General features: G+C 46.8%; 1 protein-coding gene across 3 annotated transcripts in view; it reads left to right on the forward strand.

Moving 5' to 3' along the window:
• ADCY4 (adenylate cyclase 4) overlaps positions 1-19390 on the forward strand; it is a 71064-nt gene extending 51674 nt beyond the window's left edge. For 2 of the 3 annotated variants that reach the window (XM_035102707.2, XM_035102704.2), the window contains exons 20-26: positions 950-1034; positions 5425-5583; positions 7299-7448; positions 10606-10713; positions 13466-13580; positions 16617-16741; positions 17898-19390. In XM_035102707.2, coding sequence (XP_034958598.2) covers positions 950-1034; positions 5425-5583; positions 7299-7448; positions 10606-10713; positions 13466-13580; positions 16617-16741; positions 17898-18050 — 895 coding nt within the window. In that variant the 3' untranslated portion in view covers positions 18051-19390. The remainder of the gene's footprint in view (positions 1-949; positions 1035-5424; positions 5584-7298; positions 7449-10605; positions 10714-13465; positions 13581-16616; positions 16742-17897) is intronic. The other variant, XM_035102710.2, reaches the window with a different exon arrangement.
• Positions 19391-20292: the final 902 nt, after the last annotated feature.

The following is a 20292-nucleotide window of genomic DNA, read 5'->3' on the forward strand; positions in this document are numbered from 1 at the left end:
CACAGTCCTTTTTTTTCTGGGGGTACGCATACCCCTAAACGTCTTGTGAATCTAAGTTTGGCCTCATTGAGGGGCAGTATGGCGCTGTGGGTTAAACCACAGAGCCTAGGGCTTGGTGATCAGAAGGTCGGCGGTTCGAATCCCCGCGACGGGGTGAGCTCCCATTGCTCGGTCCCAGCTCCTGCCAACCTAGCAGTTCGAAAACACGTAAAAGTGCAAGTAGATAAATGGGTACCACTACAGCGGGAAGGTAAACGGTGTTTCCGTGTGCTGCTTTGGTTCACCAGAAGTGGCTTTGTCATGCTGGCCACATGACCCGGAAGCTGTACGCCGGCTCCCTTGGCCAATAACACGAGATGAGCGCCGCAACCCCTAATAGTCAGGGATCCCTTTACCTTTATGTCAATATGAGTAGGAAAATTAGAGTACCCCTAAACATTTTTTTCCAATGGAAAAAGCACTGAGTGTGCCTATACACCCCATCTCTCCAAGTGTTCTGGGTCGGTTACAGCACAGTCTGAATCTTGCTGAACACATGAGAGCTGAAAGAGGAAGTGGGAAATAGAGCCACTCTACCAACTTCCTCCTTCAGCTCTATGTGCTTTTCAAGGGAGGAAAATGTCGCCACCTCAAGGGGGCAGTATGCGCTTGTGTTTAAAGACTTTGCAGGCACTAGGGGAATGCCTTAAAGGCACTATTGCACCTGTGGGCACCGTCTTGGCAACCCCTGGTGTAATCTGTCCAGAAGCAGCCCGTCCTGACCCACCCTAAATAAGGTGACTTGACTGTGTTCCTGTGAATCACGCCTGAGGAGAGTGCTTCTTATTGTAGCTTCCTGTGAACATATTGGGTTCAGATGCGAGACCTGGAGGATTATGGGAGAGGGCTGACTCAAGAGTGATCTTCTCTTCTTCCCCTTCTTCTTCTTTTTAATCCCCCCCGCTTCTAGACCTGGGGTGCTGAAGGAGCCTAAGGTGATGGGAGCATTCTCGTTCTTCGTCTTCTTCTTCACCCTCTTGGCTCTGGCCAGGCAGGTAAATTGCTTTCCTATCCCAGCAGCTGGGCAAGGCAGCCCTGAAGAAAGCGAGCATCCATTTCAAGAAGAGCTCATTTCGCTGTTCTCTGTGGAGATGTTCTCCACATTCATTAATAATAATAATAATAATAATAATAATAATAATAATATATTTATACCCCACCCATCTGGCTGGGTTTCCCCAGCCACTCTGGGCAGCTTCCAACAAATATTAAAATACAATGGTCTATGTATATAGTTTACTATTAACTTTTTTAAAAAAAGGAGATGTGGAGAACACGCTCTATACTGCCAGGCTTCCAATCGAACAAGACAACAGCAGGAAAGGAACATGGATTGGGAGGGATGAGGAAGTAAGCGAGCTCAGGTTCAAGTTCTTAGCCCAAGCTTTCAAAGATTGGATGGAAAAGTTCAAGGAGGTTTCCCAGCTGTACTGTTGGGGTGGTCCTGCAGCCCATCTCCCTCCCTCCTCTACTGCAACCATAATGTAATAACATCTGCTAGGCAAGAGTTGGTGGAGGGAGGATTCTGGTGTTGGCTTTCCGGCCAGGATTGCCTGCCTGTCTTCCATGGAACAACTTGTGCATTGCAGTGGATTGTCTGTGCATTGTCCTATACGGGCTGCAAGGGATAAGCAATTTTGCAGACGAAGGATGGCGTTACTTAGGTATTGCATCCTTCACAACCATCTGCTGTGGGTTGGGTGCCTGTTTGCTTTGCTGTGCCATGCAAGAAACCACTGTTTCCTGTGTTGCCTTCTAGGTCATCTCTCCCCCCACCTCCATCTGAGCCCCAGCAGTTTCCCCTTCTGATTGTGGTTTGATTGTTTGCGGTCCATGCCTATGCTAGTCAAGCAGAGTTTGACAGCATTATTCATGTGGTAGAAGTGGGAAAGAACACTGAAGGAGGCCGTATCAACACTCTTCTTCTTTGGTGATCACTCGTAACTGAGTAAGATTGTCTTCCATAAACACGATTTTAACAATGGGTCCGTAAGTGACTGAGGAGGCCAATTCAGAATCCACACGTCCTTCCACAGTGGGGACATTGGTTTCCAGGCAGGAGTTGATCACGGTGTGGATTTGCCAAGCGTGCCATCCTCTTACCACATTTCTCCCTTGCGTCCTGAGATCGAGTTTCTTCAAAGCCCATGACACCTTTGGTAAAGGCTATTCTCCAACTGGCGTGCCTGGCATGCTATGGTCCATGGGGTCACGAAGAGTCGGACACGACTAAACGACTAAACAACAACAAATTCTCCAACTGGAGGCCAGTGTTTCCCAGTTGTCAGTGTTTATACTACATTTTTAAAGATTTGCCTTGAGATAGTCTGTAAACCTCTTTTGTTGACCACCAGCATTACGCTTTCCATTTTTAAGTGGTCCATGTTTCACAAGCATATAGTAAGGTTGGTAGTACAATAGCTTTGTAAACAAGTACTTTGGTTTCCCTGTGAATGTCCCTGTCCTCAAACACTCTGCACTTCAATTGGGAGAAAGCCACACTCACAGAACTCAGGCAATGCTGGATTTCAGCATCAACGTTGGCCCTTGTGGAAAGGTAACTGCCTAGGTAGGAGAAGCAATCAACATTTTCCAACGTTACACCACTGGGTTGGATTTGTGGTGCTGCAGAGGGGTTATTTTGTACTTGTTGGTGCAGCACTTTGGTTTTTTGGATGTTGAGTGATAGACCAAGCTTTTCGTAAGCTTCTGCAAAGATATTTAGGATAGTTTGGAGGTCATCCTCTGAGCGTTGTCATCAGCATACTGAAGCTCTATGATGGAAGTTACGGTAACCTTACTTTTTGCTTTTAGCCTGTTCAGATTGAAGAGCTTTCCATCTGTTCGATATATGATTTCTACTCCGGTGGGGAGTTTCCCGTCGACAAAATGTAGGATCACGGCAATGAAAATAATGAATAGAGTTCAACACTATGCACTTAAATCACTAGTAAGCTACTTTAAACACTCATGGCTCCCCACAAAGAATCCTGGGAACTGTAGTTTTCTAGGGGTGCTGAAAGTTGTTAAGAGACCCCTAATCTCACAGAGCTAAATTTCCCATATTTCTCAGAGTTCCTAGAATTAGAGATAGATTGTTAAACCACTCTGGGACTTGTAGCTCTGTGATTAAGTGTAGCTCTCAGCACCTTTAACAAGCTACAGTTCCCATGATTCATGGAGGGAGGGTTATTTAAAGTGGTGTAACAGCATTTTAAGTGTAAGGTCCAGGTAGAGACTCTCATCTTTTTGTCCAAGTTGTGGTTTTCTCACTTTGCATATTTGATTTGGGAAAGAAGTGCAGGTCAATGGAATTACTTTTCTTCATGTGATTTTTTTTTAAGTTGGGGAAGGGTTTTTGCAGCAAGCCAAGATTCATTCTCTGATATCTTCAGATGGGACTGGGAAAGGTTTCCTACCTAGAATTATGGTGAGCGGCTGCCAGTCAGAATTTACAGTACTGAAGTAGATGGACTGACTTGGAATAGGCAGAGGTTTAGTGGTCTGGTGTCTCAATAGAGTATCTCCTAGGAGAACCTTTTAGCCACTGAGAATAAGTCTTTTCACCTTTTGTGCTGATTGGAGCCAATCAGAGCGAAAGGAGGATTGGCTCCTAGGGTCACTCTGGAGGAGGCATGTAGGAAGCGACTTGTTCTGTATGCTCCAAAATTGAGCATTCAGGAGCAATGAAAACACACGGTGCTTCCCTTTCAAGAGAATGGTGTGCAAGTTCTCAAACTTCAGGGAAAACACAACTTAAATCACTCCAATAGAAGATATTGAATATGATAAAGGTAAAGGGACCCCTGACCATTAGGTCCAGTCGCAGATGACTCTGGGGTTGTGGTGCTCATCTCGCTTTACTGGCCGAGGGAGCCGGCGTACAGCTTCCGGGTCATGTGTCCAGCATGACTAAGCCACTTCTGGCAAACCAGAGCAGTGCACGGAAACGCCGTTTACCTTCCCACTGGAGTGGTACCTATTTATCTACTTGCACTTTGACGTGCTTTCGAACTGCTAGGTGGGCAGGAGCAGGGACCGAGCAACAGGAGCTCACCCCATCATGGGGATTCGAACCGCTAACCTTCTGATCGGCAAGCCCTAGACTCTGTGGTTTAGACCACAGCGCCACCCGCATCCCTTATTGAATATGATAGCCATCTTCAAATATCTAAAGGGCTGTCATGTGGAAGATGTAGCAAACCTGTTTTCTCATGCTCCAGAGGAAAGCATCTGCACCAATGAATCCAGATTACAAAAAGGAGATCCCAACTAAACATTAGCCGGAGCTGTTCAAAAGTAGAATGGGCTACCTCGAAAGGCATGTGGAGTGTTCCACATAATTTCCCCGTGTATGTGCACAGATCTAGCTGAAAGGCAACATGTGAGGATCTGCATTGATGGTTGCAATGCACCACATATTATTATTATTATTGTCTCATTATGAGAGTATTGTATACTCCTAGAAGGGTGTGTGCCAGTGGGCTTGTCTGTGACTACTTATGAATTTGCCGCTACACTCAGGGCCAGCCCACCTAGCGGGCAAGGTGAGGCAACCGCCTCAGGTGGCAGAATCCACTGCGGCAGCAGATCCGGCCTCCAAGGAATGAATTGCTTGCTGCTGCTGTGGTGGTGGCAGAGATGCCAGCTCTGATACCTCCTTGGCAGCCCGGCAATGCCATCTCTACAGCAGCCTCTTGGTGAATAGAAGACACTTCTGGTCCCCTCCCGCCCTTCTTCACGATGTAGATCTTCACTCGCCCCTTCTTGCCTGGTGGCAGTGGAGAGGGGTGTGTGCGCCATTTTGTGGTTCTCCTCAGGTGTCAAAATGCATAGGGCCGGCCCTGACTACTGGGTATAAGGCAGCTTCCTATGTTTCTGTGTAGCACTGGGTGAGGTTTCAGGTTTACTCCATATTTAAAAGTGAATCAAACTGGCACGACTTTTTGCTAAGAGCGTCTCCATCCCCATCGTTTAGCCCAGACACTGAAGTCCAGCTCCGAGGGCCTTCTGGTGGTTCCCTCCCTGCGAGAAGTGAGATTGCAGGGAACCAGGCAAGAGGGCCTTCTTGGTAGTGGTGCCCGCCCTGCGGAATGCCCTCCCATCAGATGTCAAAGAAATAAACACCTGGATTTTAGAAGACAGTTAAGGCAGCCCTGTTTAGGGAAGTTAAGGCAGCCCTGTTTAGGGAAGTTTTTAATGTTTGATGTTTTACCGTGTATTTAATACTCTGTTGGGAGCCGCCCAGAGTAGCTGGGGAAACCCAGCCAGACGGGCAGAGTATTAATAATAAATTATTATTATTAATATCAAAGGGGTATCCTTCAGCTTTCCGCTCCCTTCCTAATCCCCCTTTGTCTTTCTCTCTCCACCCCTATCTCTCAGAACGAATATTACTGCCGTCTAGATTTCCTCTGGAAGAAGAAGTTCAAGGAAGAACGTGAGGAGATTGAAACCATGGAGAACCTCAACCGTGTCTTGCTGGAGAATGTGCTTCCCGCTGACGTAGCTCAGCAGTTCATTCGCCAGAACCGGCGCAATGAGGTGAGCCTTGAAGCTTGATGGCCAAAGACCCAGGGGAGAAGAAATAAAGGGGTGTCTAAGCCAAGGACCAGAAATGCTTTGGTACTGAATCGGTCCGATCCAAAGGGACATCTGAGAAAATCAGTGGAGGCATCAACCCTCTTTGTTGTACGAGTGACTAGGTTGCAGTGCTTATCACTGCATTTCAAGAGGAGGTCCACGAAAATTTAATATTTAGGTCAATTGCAAACTTACAGATATAGAAACTCTGCATAACCTTAAAAAAAAAACCATTGTGATAATTTCCAAAACTTCAGACTGGGTCCTGAACAAATCAAAAATAAAATGTAAATATTATTTTCCTGAAGATAAGGTGAGGACCCAGCTGCAGTTTGTTTGTTTATTTATTTAGTTGGCAAGATTTAAGTGTCACCGTATCAAAAAAAACTATGTGGTTTGCATGAAATAGTTTAGAATAGTCATTTAAAAATAGCTTTTGGTTGTCGCTAGAATGACAGTAACACAGATGGTCTTTTCCATTGAGAACTGAACTGGCACAATTGTATCTGGCATTGATGGAGAAGCTGACTCATAATTTAAGCAGACACGTATGGAAATGTGTGGTTTCCATTTCTGACTTTTTTTTAAAAAAATCTACTTCTGAAGCTTTTAAACCCTCTCCTTCATATGCTGGTTTTTGAAGAGACTCTATAAATTGACATGACTTGTTCCTCTTTTCCTTTTCATGCATTCTGCATACAGATATGATACTTGTATGATTTTCTTTCTTTCTTTCTTTCCAATTTCATTGAAAAAAACTATAAAGACAGATCTACAGGTACAGATATAATAAATTATATAGCCAAATACAGAATTTCACAATAAATCTGATTTCGGAATTCCATTAAGCCAGGGGTCCCCAGACTTACCGGGCTTTGGGCCGGTTCCCACCTCGCCGATCGTGCGGCGGGCCGGAGGGCGGGGGAGTGCGCACCCGTGCGCATGCGCACGGGCGCTTACTGGCGCGGCGGCGCGCTTCCAGGTCGAAAAAGCGCAGGAAATCATTTGTGCGCATGCGTATGGGCCTCCCCCGACCCGGAAGTGCACCAGAAATGACCTCTTCTGGGTCGGGAGAGGCCCATACGCATGCACACAAAGGATTTTCGGGGCTTTTTTCCGACTTGGAAGAGCGCCGCCGCGCTGCGCGCAGTAAGAGCGGCGGGCGGCGGCGAGCGGCGGGGGTCGTCGCGGGCTGGATTAGGAGGCCAATTGGGCCGCATCCGGCCCCCGGGCCGTAGTTTGGGATCCCCTGCATTAAGCCATAGCCTTTTGTCAGATGGCCTTCAATGTATTCAATGCAACATTTATTTTATGTGATAAGAATTCACATATTCTGTATGTTGCCCCCTGTTACCTCCCACTACCCACCCTAAAGGAACGAGTTGGTTATTATAAGGTTCCTCGAGACCACTACATGCCCAAATGCTGGAGCAGTAGAGACTCGGGAGACAAAGGCCGAAGCCTCCACTCTAGGGCCGGGCTGTTGAGAGGATAAAATGGAGAGAGGGGAGAATTATGTTTTGTGTGCCACCATGAGCTCCTTGAAGGAAAAGTGGCATAGAAAAGTAATGTATAAACGAACAGATTGGGTGGGTTGGGAATTTGCCTCCATGTCATGAATTTTTAAAGGGTTGCCCTGTCTGCCGAGGTCTGATAATGCCCCCCCTCTCCCCCAGCAGGATCTTTACCACCAGTCGTATGACTGTGTCTGTGTCCTCTTCGCCTCCATCCCGGACTTCAAAGAATTTTACTCTGAATCGAATGTAAACCACGAAGGACTCGAATGCCTTCGACTACTCAATGAGATCATAGCCGACTTTGATGAGGTATCGGGAGTTCTAGTCCTTATTTAAATGTTGTTATTGTTGTTTAAACAGCTTTTCTTTTCTAAAAATTTTTATTTGATTTTACAAGTGTAGAGTTATAACAATACAAAACAGATTTCTTATATAGAGATTTCTCCGAATCTCTGGGCTTCCCACCTTCCCCTCCTTGGGTCCTATTGTCAACCTTTTCATTCTCTAGTAATCCATATTTTATCCATAATATTTGCTACATTACAAGCATTATTGCAATTCTGCTCATGTTTTCATCTGCTTACAGTGGTCTCCCAGGTAAATTATAAATTCCCCCCATTCCTTATTAAAGTTTTGGTCTTCTTTGTTCCTGAGCTTTTCCAGTCAGTTTTGGTATTTTGGCATACTTCAACAGCTTAGTTTGCCATTCCTCTCTGGTAGGGACTTTGTGTTCTTTCCATCTCCGGGCTAGTAACATCTGTGTGGCTGTCGTTGCATTTTTAAACAACTTTTCAAGGGTTGCTTACACAAGAAAAGGCTACTGGATCAGGCCCATGGCCCATCAAGCCCTCCAGTATGGTGTAGTGGTTAAGAGCGGTGGACTCGTAATCTGGTGAACTGGGTTCGTGTCTCCACTCCTCCACATGCAGCTGCTGGGTGACCTTGGGCTAGTCACACTTCTCTGAAGTCTCTCAGCCTCACTCACCTCAGAGTGTTTGTTGTGGGGGAGGAAGGGAAAGGAGAACATTAGCTACTTTGAGACTCCTTCGGGTAGTGCTAAAGCGGGATATCAAATCCAAACTCTTCTTCTTCTTCTTCCATCCCATTATCATGGCAGCCATCCAGATGCCCGGGGGAAAACGCAAGCAGGATCTGAGCACAAGAGCACTCTCCTCTCCTGTTGTTTTCAGCAATTGGCATTCACTTGCAGTCTCCAACTGTGGAGGCTGAGCATTGCCATCATGGCTAATGGCAACTGATTGTACATATTTACACCCCCACCACATGTGAAAATAATTCCCTGTTTCCTGGCATCCCCTCCAACATAACACCGAATATTCCTTGTTCATTGTAATCTGACTGGTATTAAATACCACCTCCAAATTAATTTATAATGATTTTCTTTTATTCTTATAGACAACATTTTCAACATACATTTCTCCCATATGAGAAAAAAACATTTTAAGACAGTGGGATGTGGGAATGTGCTCTAAATGACCTAAGCATTATAATATTGCCATTCTCTTCTCCCTCCTTTACATCCTATGGTGCGGATGTGATCACTGACAAAATTCTGGACTAGATGGAAAAGTCTTCCCCAACCTGATGCCATCCAGATACTCTCAAACTGCAGCTCCCATCAGCTCTAGCCCTTAGGGCTCATGTGCTGCTTATGCGCCAAAATGATATCTGATTATAGAAGTTGATGGGAGTTGACGTCTGAAATGCCCAGGGGGAAAGTTTGCTGGGGGAGATTGAGAAAGACTTTTGATGTGATCCAACAAGATGTTGAGATGCCTCCCACCTGCCTGGACGTGGGTGCCTTTGTTTCCACAGTAAAAACATAGTTTCATGTCCAACCACAAAAGTGGCAGACTTTCTGTTGACAAAAAGGATGTGCCACTCGATAAGCAACTTCAAGGGATAGGGTAAAAATATGTGTTGAAGTGCCAAATACTTTTAGTCCTGTTTTGTGGGATAATTCTTATATTGGTTGCCTTCGTCATACAACCTGCATACTGTATACTTAAAAATAAAACTTAAAAAAGAGAGGAAATCTAAAAGTTTTCCCTCCCTCCCATATATTATGTTTTTATCATCATTGGTGGAAAGGTGAGGAGAATGGTTAGGAGACCCCTCCCTGAGTTTCAATTCCAAGTGCCCATCACAAACTACAGTTCCCTGAATTCTTTGGGGGGAAAACCATGACTACTAAAGTGGTATAAAAGTGTTTTAAATTATGCAACCTGCTTTACTGCTTTTTGCCACCTCTCTTCTTTCTTCTTTGGCGATCACTCGTAGCTGAGTAAGATTGTCTTCCATAAACACGGTTTTAACAATGAGTCCGTTAGTCTGTGTTATCTGACAAAGTCCGTATATTCCATGTCCCATAGTTCAATTGTCTTTTACGACTGCTAGGTGGTGACCCCACTTGGTGCGGTAATCCAGTCCGGGAAAAAGGGAGACAGACTATGTTTAGGGCACATTTTCTAGCCCCTCCCCCTTCTCGGGGTGAGCAGAGTGGATCCTAAAAAGGGCTGCTCAGTCATGGATACAGCTGCCGAGCTGCTCAACTGCCTCATTCCTTGAGTCAGAACGACTGAATCTGTATCCACCGCCCATGTGCCAGTTAATGACTCGGGGCTTCCAGATTTCACGATCCTGCCCCTGTTACCATTTGCCGATCGCCATGGGACTTTGGGGGTTTGGGTTGGGTTTTTGGAAGATGCCTGTGTGTGAATTTGTTTTATGTGTGTAGATCAGTGCACGCTGACCAACGCACAGTCTTCGCAGTAGGGCTCTGTTCCGATGGCATGAAGTAGTCAGGACAAACCAGTAGATACCTATCTGCTGCTAGATTTTTTATAAAAAAAAAAACGCCGTCAGCCCCAGAGGATGAACATGTGTAGGAACTGCAAACAACCTATCAATTCCCTTTTCCCTATGGCCACTGCTCTGATCAAAATCTCTCCCACACCCTGCCCGTCCGCCAAGGGAAGTGTTTTGCAATAAACAAGTAGTCTGGGTCACCAGGAGTGGAACAGATGAGGAGAGGAGAGAGTTGAATCACCTCCCATTCAATCTTTCGCATCTGAAACCCTTTGAATCACCCAAGTGACTTAAGCAGCATAAAGCTGTCCCTCCCAACACTATAATTCTATTATTCTTTCACAAGATCGAAGGTGTGGATGTGATCGTAACATTCTGGACTAGACAGAGATTTTTCCAACCTGGTATCCTCCAGATATTGTTGTCCTCATTAGCACACATTAGCCCCAGCCATCATAGCCAAGGGGCAGGGCTTATATACTGCTTTTATACCCAAATGCCTTCTGATGATAGGAGTTGCCACCCAAAATGTCTGAGGGGAAACCGTGTAGGCAAAGGTTGTTGTGATCCAACAGGAATGTTCTCAAGCTGATAACCATTGAAACAAGCCTTTTTCCCCCTGTCTCTGTTTCGGCAGCTCCTCCTGAAGCCCAAATTCAGTGGGGTGGAGAAGATTAAGACCATTGGCAGCACTTACATGGCAGCCACTGGCTTAAATGTGGTGGCTGGACAGGACAACCAACAGGTAAGGCCCTCCTTTCTTTGGCATGACTTTTTTGTTTCTCAAATCTGCCTGTGGCACCCTGATCCCATACTCCTCAACCCAGCCAGATGGAGGGGGGTACAAATACAACAACAACAACAACAACAACAACAACAACAACAACAACAACAACCACCTGTCCCGGTAACTGGGACATCCCATTTTTTCGTACAAGAGCATGGCGGCCATTTGGGGGCCCTGTGCTCTCATGCAAGAGCATGGTCCCAAAGAAAGCACACCTTGGGTGCCGCAATCTTGCACGGGTCATGTGACTCATATGGGAGCACAACCCTGGAAATGTGCATCCTTGTTTTTCACACTTCCGGGGGTGCGCTCCCATGTGAGTTGGAGGGTATGTGATCCCATGGGGTGGCTCCGCAAGACCACTTACACTCGTGTTAACTATGTACATCGCGGGTCACCAGTGTGGCTCTCATGAACCCATTGAGGTTGCCCTCCAATGCGCATGTACCCTCCCCTGCTCTTTGGTTATGAAGTTGTGAGGGTAGTTACCTCTTTGTCCCTTAATAGGTACATTGTAGTGCTGAAGGAGGAACTTGGAAAGTGACATTCTTTCCCATTGCCTCTCCGAGCTCCATGTACTTTTCAAGACGTATTAATTCCGTTGGATCTGGAATCTGTTGGATAGAATCAAAGAATCGTAGAATGGTAGTGTTGGAAGGGATCTTGAGTTTCAGCAAGTCCAACCCCCTGCAATGAAGGAATCTCAGCTAAATCATACATGACAGATGGCCACCTAATCTCTGCTTGGATTCCGTAGAAAAGCAAAGTGACCAGAGTTTGTAACACCAATGGTACTTGCTTAAAAAATCTAAATGTGCTCATAGGCCTCAGACGACAGGCCTCCTGCCAAGATGAACATCTTCATTTTATTGTTTGGGGGGTTAGAGAATCCCCACTTTTCTAACGCTTCCGCAGCTTTCCTCCTGTGGTCCTTGGCCCCCTGATTGATTTTATATACCTGAGTTCACTGCAACCAAATTCCAAGGTTGTTGATGCCTCCCTCCTGCTGGAAAGTGAGTGTCTTTGTTCCTACAGCTTAATGAAAATGCAGTTTCATGTCAAACCGCGAAGCAGGCTTTCCGCTTGACACAAATGATGTGTGGCCTGATAAATAACTTCTGCAGATATGATCAAAATATGCTTTGCTGTGCCAAAACCAATAGGCCCTTTTGTGAGATGGTTATTATTTGTTGCCTTTGTATGTATTTGAAAATTATAATTTTCAAATACATACAAAGGCAACAAATAATTTTTTTTACCCCCCCTCATGCATCACAACCCATACCAATCAATCAAAGAGAGTTTTAACCAAATGCTATAACAAGTTCCTTACAATTTGACAAACTGCAAATCCTAACATGCGACATACAATTACGCAACACAAGATGTCAAGGGTTTAACACAAGGGAGTCAGAGTTCAAAAGTTTCATCTGCTAACTCATCCTCAGCTAAACTTCCGTTAGACCTCCAAATCTCCAGCACAACTTGTTGCAATATTGTCTGTCTCTCCCTTTGCTATCTTTCTTGCGACCAGAGCAGAAACCCCCACTTTAAACGTCACAAAACAGCGTAACTCAAAAGAAAGTGAGCCGTTTCTGTCGTAGTAAACCTGCTTCCAGAAATTAGTGAAGGTTTTAGGAATCAGTCCCTATCAGGGCAGATTAACAAGGAATGTGTACTGTCTTCCGCCTGCTGTTGGGCCACTTGTACAGAGTCTGTCATCACATGGAACCCTATTTTAGCGGCCATCCAAGACTTTTGTGTGGGTATCACCTGAAATGCTCTATTTTCAGAAATGGGCAGCATTTTGAGAATATGGATACATTGCTGGATCACAGTGCCATATCAGCATTGACACTACATACACAAACACCCCCCCCCCATAGCTGTTTTGTAACAATGCATGTTTGCTGAATTGGTTCCTGTTCTGGAGATAAACACAAAGAATATGAGGGTAGAGGGCCTTCTCGGTAGTGGCACCCACCCTGTGGAACGCCCTCCCACCAGATGTCAAAGAGAAAAACAACTGCCAGACTTTTAGAAGGCATCTGAAGGCAGCCCTGTTTAGGGAGGCTTTTAATGTTTAATAGATTATTGTATTTTATTTTTCTGTTGGAAGCCACCCAAAGTGGCTGGGGAAACCCAGCCAGATGGGCGGGGTATAAATAAATAAATAATAATAATAATAATAATAATAATAATAATTATTATTATTATTATTATTATTATTATTATTATTATTATTAGTGTTTTTCTCCTGTCACACCTGTTGATTCAACTCTGTGCAAACTGCCATTGACAGGCTTCCCACAATCCCTGAGCCAGTCCTTACCCATGTATGAAATCTCTCATGCTCTTCAGCTCACTCGGCATTAGTCTGTCCTGTGAACAGCACAAATAGGAATGGGCCTTGCCGCCTCACTCCTGATGCAGCCAATTGGGATGGCTGCCGATGGAGAGGAAGGCAACAGCTGTTAGTTCCAGCCAGTCCAACAGCTTTGTTGTCTCAAGGCTGATGACTTACTTCTTTCTCCGAGTCGGAGGAAGCCAGGTCAACTTTTCTTGTTGTCTGAATTTGTATGGCCTGTTTTTTAAAGACTGCATTAGTGGGGGGTCCTCTCCTCTTAGTAATTATGGGTGGCCTCTTTAATTTTGCCTTCTCCACCCATCGGCACATGTTTTCCTTTTCTTTTCGGGGTGGTCCCTGCAGGACACTGAGCGGAGCTACACCCACCTGGGGACGATGGTGGAATTTGCCATGGCTCTGGCGGCCAAGCTTGACATGATCAACAAACACTCTTTCAACAGTTTCAAGCTTCGTGTGGGTGAGTGAGATGAGTGGGAGCTGAGAAGCCTCCTCTTCAAATATCACCCGAGTCAGAGGCGCCAACTTGTGAAGGAGATTGGGGTGGGAGCCACAATTCTTTGCCCATCCCTGGTAGCCAAGTAACTTCCATGAACACAGTCTTAACAGTGAGTCCGCAAGTGACTGTGGAGGCCAATTCTGGATCCGCATGTCCTTCCACAGTGGGGACATAGGTTTCCAGGTGGGAGTTGATCATGGTGAGGGTTTCCAAGCATGCCTTCCTCTTAGGATGCTTCTTCCTTTCGTCCTGAGTCCGAACGTCTTCAAAGCCCATGACACTTTTGGTAAAGTCTGTCCTCCAATGGGAGCGCTCACAGGCCAGTGTTTCCCAGTTGCTGGTGTTTCTACAACATTTTTAAAGATTTGCCTTGAGAGAGTCTTTAAATCTCTTTTGTTGACCATCAACATTATGCTTCCGTTGGGGGCATGTGATGTCATGTGACATTGCATGTGATGTCACATGCAATGTCCGTATGTGACATTGCATGTGATGTCACACGCATGATATCATGACGTCGTGTCAGGACATTGGAGAAGCCAGGGGGCAGAGCTGAACATGGTAGCAGTATGGCTTCAATGGCCGGAGGTGGCTCCTCTTACTCCTCCTTCTGCCACTGCCACCGGCCGGGGGCTGTTTCCCCCTCCTTCCCCTCTGTGGCAGCAGCAGGAGAAGAAGGAGCTGGCCACTGAAGTCATGCCACACTCGGCTCTGCACTTGGCCCTGATTTTTTTTTTTAACATTGGGGGGGGGCTGACCTCAAAAAAAAGGGCCCCCCAAAGGGTTTAGGCCCCCAGGAGTTGATGTCCCTGTGCTCAGCTGTGAATTCAGTATGTGATAGAGACAAATTATTACGTATGATAAAGACAAACACAGGATTTTTATAGCATTGTTCAAATGCGCTTATTCTTCTCTTTGATGGATTGTTGATGGTTCATTTATTCTTCACCCTCAGGTCCCCAGAGAGGGTTACAGCACTAAAAACAATCTTAAAAACAATCTGCAACAATTTACAACCATACAATTAAAGGCAAAGGGACCCCTGACCATTAGGTCCAGTCGTGACCGACTCTGGGGTTGCAGCGCTCATCTCGCGTTATTGGCCGAGGGAGCCGGCGTACAGCTTCCAGGTCATGTGGCCAGCATGACAAAGCCGCTTCTGGCAAACCAGAGCAGCACACGGAAACACTGTTTACCTTCCCGCTGTAGCGGTACCTATTTATCTACTTGAACTTTGACGTGCTTTCGAACTGCTAGGTGGCTCCTAAAAACATACACCTGGAAGTGCGGAAAGCCAGGGTAAAGAGGAATGTCTTCGTCATTCTCTGAAAGCTGTATAATGCAGGCTCCAGATGCACTTCTGTGGGAAGAGAGTGCCACATCTATGGGGCTGCCACAGAGAATGTCCTCTCCTGGGCTGCCTTGAGGATGGAGGAACTACCAAGGGAAGGAGGCGGTCTTTCAGATATTTGGGGCCCGCATCATTTAAGGGATTTAAGCATCAACTCTAGTACTGGGGTCGGAACATCTGGCCCCAAGGCCCATTTGGCCTGTTAGGTTAGGCCATTGTGACCAAGCCACGCCCACCTTGCTCACACCTGATGCGAGGTCTGTGGCAGGTAAAGTTGTGGCTGGGCCAAGAAGGGTGAATGCAGCAAGATGATTCAAACCCAGATTTATCAGTTGACATTTGAGCCTTCAAAGCATAGTTTAGGGCAAAGCACCAACAATTGTCAGTGGTTAGAGAGAACTCTGCACAGGCAAAGCCCCAACCATCCGATGGGATCAGCTGTGAAAACTCCCTTGTGCAACTGAAGGGGCTGCAGGAAACATTCGAAGAGCTTCCTCCTGTGCTTTGAATGCAAGCTGCTTTCTGAGAAAAGGGGAGGAGTACTAAAATCTCTCCTCCCCCCCCCTTTCCATGGAAAGCAGTGCCCATTCAATGCACTTCCCCCAAGGCTTAGAATGCAAGCTGCTCTTTTCTGCAGAAGGAAAAAACGTTCTGCGTTTCGGAGCATTTCCCTCTCTGCTGACACTTCAAACCGATTCCTGGAACTGCTGGTTAGCTGATCAGCAACGACAAGGAGCCTCTGTGAAGATATGCTCCTAGCAACAACCAGTTCATTGGCGCAGAAAGTGCATTTCTGGCAGCAGTTGCTGCGACCACCAATTGGTTACAGCGGCCTCCTTTGAACCGTGTCAGTCACCTGACATCATTATGGTATCAGGTGACTGAAAGGTGGGCGGTTTGCTGGCCAGGTCCAGATCCAGATCCAGTTGCCTGATCCCCATTCTAGCAGAAACTGGCTGTGCGCACAGCACTTATTGGCTGGTGCCTATGCTGTCACCAAAAAAAAATCCCTTCCCCAACCCAGTGCTGCAAAGTAAAGTAATGAATAAACCGCTAAACCAGGGGTGGGTTTTGGGAAACGGCAGCCCTTCAGAAAATGGAAGGGAGGCGTTCCATACACAACACGGAGGCTATAAACTATTTTGAATATTGCTCCGCAAACCCAGTATAGCCATCCCCCAACCAGGAGCCCTCCAAATGTGTTGGACTATGGCTCCCAACATCCCTCTCATTCCAGTTTGGGCTGATGGGAGTTGCGATTCAACATGTGGAGGGCCGCTACTTCCCCACTTCTGTCCTAAACACCCACAAAGCGATCTTAAGGATTCAAGGAGGGGAGTGTGCAGATGGGGAAAGGGCAGGATTAATAGATGAAACAGTGTTTGATTGGCTGGCACACCTGCCTGTCATTTCCCTTGTGAAGGCAATGGAGGAGGAGGCAGCAGCAGCAACAGGTGTGTAGGGCTACACAAAAAGCCAACTGATCACATTTGGCCCAGCATGACTCCCCCCACCCACCCACAGCCCTTGCTGAATTCCCACCAGCCCCCCCCCCCCAATAATTAAAAATACTTGCTGGCCATAGGTATGCAGTCTTTAATCCACTGTATATCTGTGTCCCCAACCTCTATGGTATCTTTTTTCAGGTATAAACCATGGACCGGTTGTGGCGGGCGTGATTGGAGCCCAGAAACCCCAATATGATATTTGGGGGAACACAGTGAACGTGGCCAGCAGGATGGAGAGCACGGGAGTGCTGGGGAAGATACAGGTAGGGCTATGAAAACACAGCCTGTGGCTCAGGCCCGCATATGTGGCCCCCAGCGCCACCTGAAGCTCCCCTGTGCTTCCATTCTATCAGTGTTCCTCACTTATTAAAAAAAGTTTCCTCTTTCTAAGTAGTTTCTGAATGATAGTGAAAAATAAATGGATTGTTGGGTGGCAGGCGGCAGGGCATGTGAGTTACTTCCTGGTTATATGGCTTGGGATAAAGGAGGTTTCTTTCCTAGCTTCCTGAGGACAAACTTGTGTAGGGCACTGAAGTCAGAAAGAAAATACATTCAGTTGCTTTCCAGAATAGTAGCTGGCTGTTGTCAGCTACAGCAGGTGTCCATTGATACTGGCAGGGCGGAAAGCTAGGAGCCCACCAGTAGGGGGAGCCAGAGCTAAGAACAGGCAAAGGCGAATGATTCTAGTTTTGTCTCCCCTCCTCCTCCCTGCTGAGTTCTACAAGGGCGGGGGATTGCCTCTTACACGGTCAGGCTTCAAGGAATCTGACCCCCCTCCCTCACGGCCGGAAAGACAAGAAATATTTACCAATGTCTTTTATTCAATATTCACAGAGAGAGGCTTAGAAAAACAGCCTCTTGGAATGATGTTGTTGCTCTGAGTAATCTCCTCCCCCCCCCCTCCTCAATTGTCAGCAGCAGCACCTCCCCTTACGGTGGCCACAAGGGGCCATTTGTCTCTGAGCCCTTTGCAATGGATTCAAACTACAAGAAAGAAGATTCCACCTAAACATTAGGAAGAACTTCCTGACACTAAGAGCTGTTCGGCAGTGGAATTTGCTACCAAGGAGTGTGGTGGAGTCTCCTTCTTTGGAGGTCTTTAAGCGGAGGCTTGACAGGCATATGTCAAGAATGCTTTGATGGTGTTTCCTGCTTGGCAGGGGGTTGGACTGGATGGCCCTTGTGGTCTCTTCCGACTCTATGATTCTATGATTCTATAACCTGTCATGGGTTAGGAATTATGACATCCACTAGTAAAGGACTACCAATGAACAAAATAGAAATTAGGGGAGTATTTCCATTGTGACCATTTTCACCTGACCCAACGAAGAGCAACCAAGTTTTGACCAAATTTCTGTATGTTTCGCTACCAGGCCATTCTCTTTAATGGTCTCCTCCTCCTCTCTTCTTTCCACATAGGTCACAGAAGAAACAGCCAAGGCCTTGGAGACGCTGGGTTACACTTGCTCCCTTCGTGGGGTTATAAAGGTGAAAGGCAAAGGAGAACTTCGAACATACTTTGTCTGTACAGACACAGCCCGGCCCGGCCCTCAAGCACCTATGCTCAGCTGAGTTTCTGGGAACGAAACTGTGACAAGCACTGGATTTCTTTTGGGGGGGGGCGCTGGGATGCCCTACAGACAGCTTCAGGTGCTTCTTCCAGCCACTTGGGGGCAGCAGGAGGCTTAACTCTAACTGACCTCTCTAGCACTGGATTTCCTGCAAGTCTCTGTGCTCCATGCTTGGGGTTCATGGGCTCTCACAAACTATGTGTCATAAATGGACTGGCTGCCAGAAGAAGATTGAACCCTGGGGGCTGGGGAAAGACCCCAAGGATGCACCACACATGTAAAACTACTGTGAGCTGGAGAAAGTTGCTCAAGTACATTTTGAAAAACAAACAAAACCAAAACCCTACCTCTGCAATCAATGACCAGTACACCTCCATGTTTTCCTGCTGTGACAAAGACAGACCTTGCTGTTGACTCACCTAGAACTCTTTAAGGGCACCTCAAATGGTCAAGTAGGGCTTCATCCCACTTCACGGAAGGAAGACAACAACTTCGCAATCAAGTTGGACACTTCCCAAACCTTATTTGAGGAACCTTCAGTCCAGCTGTTTGATCTAAACCAGTGGTCTAAGGAGCACCTTCAACCCTCCTTTAGCAAGGTTGCTAAACTAAACTAAGTTCAGCTCAGCTCCCAAGCCCAAAACATTGTGTCCAGCCATTTTATGGAGGTGCTTAATCCCCACTCAGTCTCTCAAGCAGGGGCCAATCACAGTGTGGCTTCTTGAAACTGGGGTTTGGCAGGGACTGGGTGTGGGTTGGGAGATGTCCGAACAGGCATGTTCAGCAGTGGGAAGCTTTCATCCTAGGGTCCTAATCAGACCTACCAGACATCCCCATTTGGCCTGAGAGGCTGTTTCAGCCAAGCTGAACACAGACTGGCAGCCATACCTTACAGGAACAGAGATGGAAGTAATTTGGGGAGCTGTGGGGATGCAGCCAGGACTGTGGTCCCATTACTGGGCTGCAGTCGTCCATTGTAGACAAGGAATGAGGCTGGTTGAGCATTGCCCGCATCACTCATCTGGTTCCTTTAGGTTGTGACACAAGAAACCAATATCCCCTCAGTTTCTTTCTAGGCCAGTTTCTCTTCTGCCCTGTCCTGCCCTCTTCCTCTCCTGATTGTGGCATGTGTCTTTAACCTCCTTTGCATGTGCAGGTGTTGTGGGGTTTGAAAGCCACGTCATGTCGGGGAACAGCTTCCCCCTTTTCATTCAAGGAATGGATTCTTACCCATGGTCAGTTTTGATTTCGTGGGAAGGGAGAGGGAAGCATACAGTACACAGTTTAAGGCCTTAGACCTGACAGAGTTGTTTAAAAACAGGAATGAGGTAGGGAGATCTACCCACCCCCCACCCCACCATGAGACCTGGGACACAGCTATTGCCAAATAGCTCAGAGGGGGCCTAATTCAGCTCTCCTCTCCAGTCACTTTACTTGTTAATGAGTCAACACTTCGACCATGCTTTCTGCCAAATCGGAACCCTTTATAGTATGCACCGCATCTTGCACATTGCTCTAGTGTTGCACTGGAAGCAGCATGTGTGAATCAGGTGGGGATACATCTTGTCCACAGGCCAGATGTTGCCCTTCAGGTCTCTCCATCCAGCCCTTGGGACTTTCCTTGGGTCACGCCCCTCTGTCCAGGCAACACCCCTCACTAGTCCGGCTCCACACCTTTGAATGCTCTTGCCTGGCTGGAATATGCCATTGAACAGTAACCATGTCTCTTGCTTCCTGGACAGAGGAAGGAGAGATTTAGGGGATAAAGGGAATTTAGATCAAGAGTTTCATATATATAAGGGCAAGAGTCTCACCCATTGCTCCACTCACTTTAGCTCCTGGCCCTCCCCACCACTGGTAGGTGGCCCTCCAATGAAGGTTACCCACAAAGGAACGTGCTCCTCAAGCTGCGAAACATCCCACGCCCCCCGTGTGAATCCTATTCCCCAGGATCTGACCAAAACCAGAATATCTTGCAAGTCCAAAGGCATGGCTGAAAATCCTCTGTGAGGTTGCAAGTGATTGTGAGCTGGACTTCCAAAATCCAGTGACGACTCGTCAGGCCATCAGGTGCCTTTTCAAGAGATGAGCTGCTCCCTTTTTGCTTGCAAGGAGGAAGAGGTGCAAGTGGAATCGGAGCCGACCTATTTAAATTCTTGCTGAAATAAACAGCGGGGTATATATTTTATTTGTAAATAACTGTGTCTCTTAAGTGTTTCTTTCGTTGGCTTTGTTCTGCTTTT

The sequence above is a fragment of the Zootoca vivipara genome, chromosome 13 (assembly GCF_963506605.1).
Source record: "Zootoca vivipara chromosome 13, rZooViv1.1, whole genome shotgun sequence".
Taxonomy (NCBI): domain Eukaryota; kingdom Metazoa; phylum Chordata; class Lepidosauria; order Squamata; family Lacertidae; genus Zootoca; species Zootoca vivipara.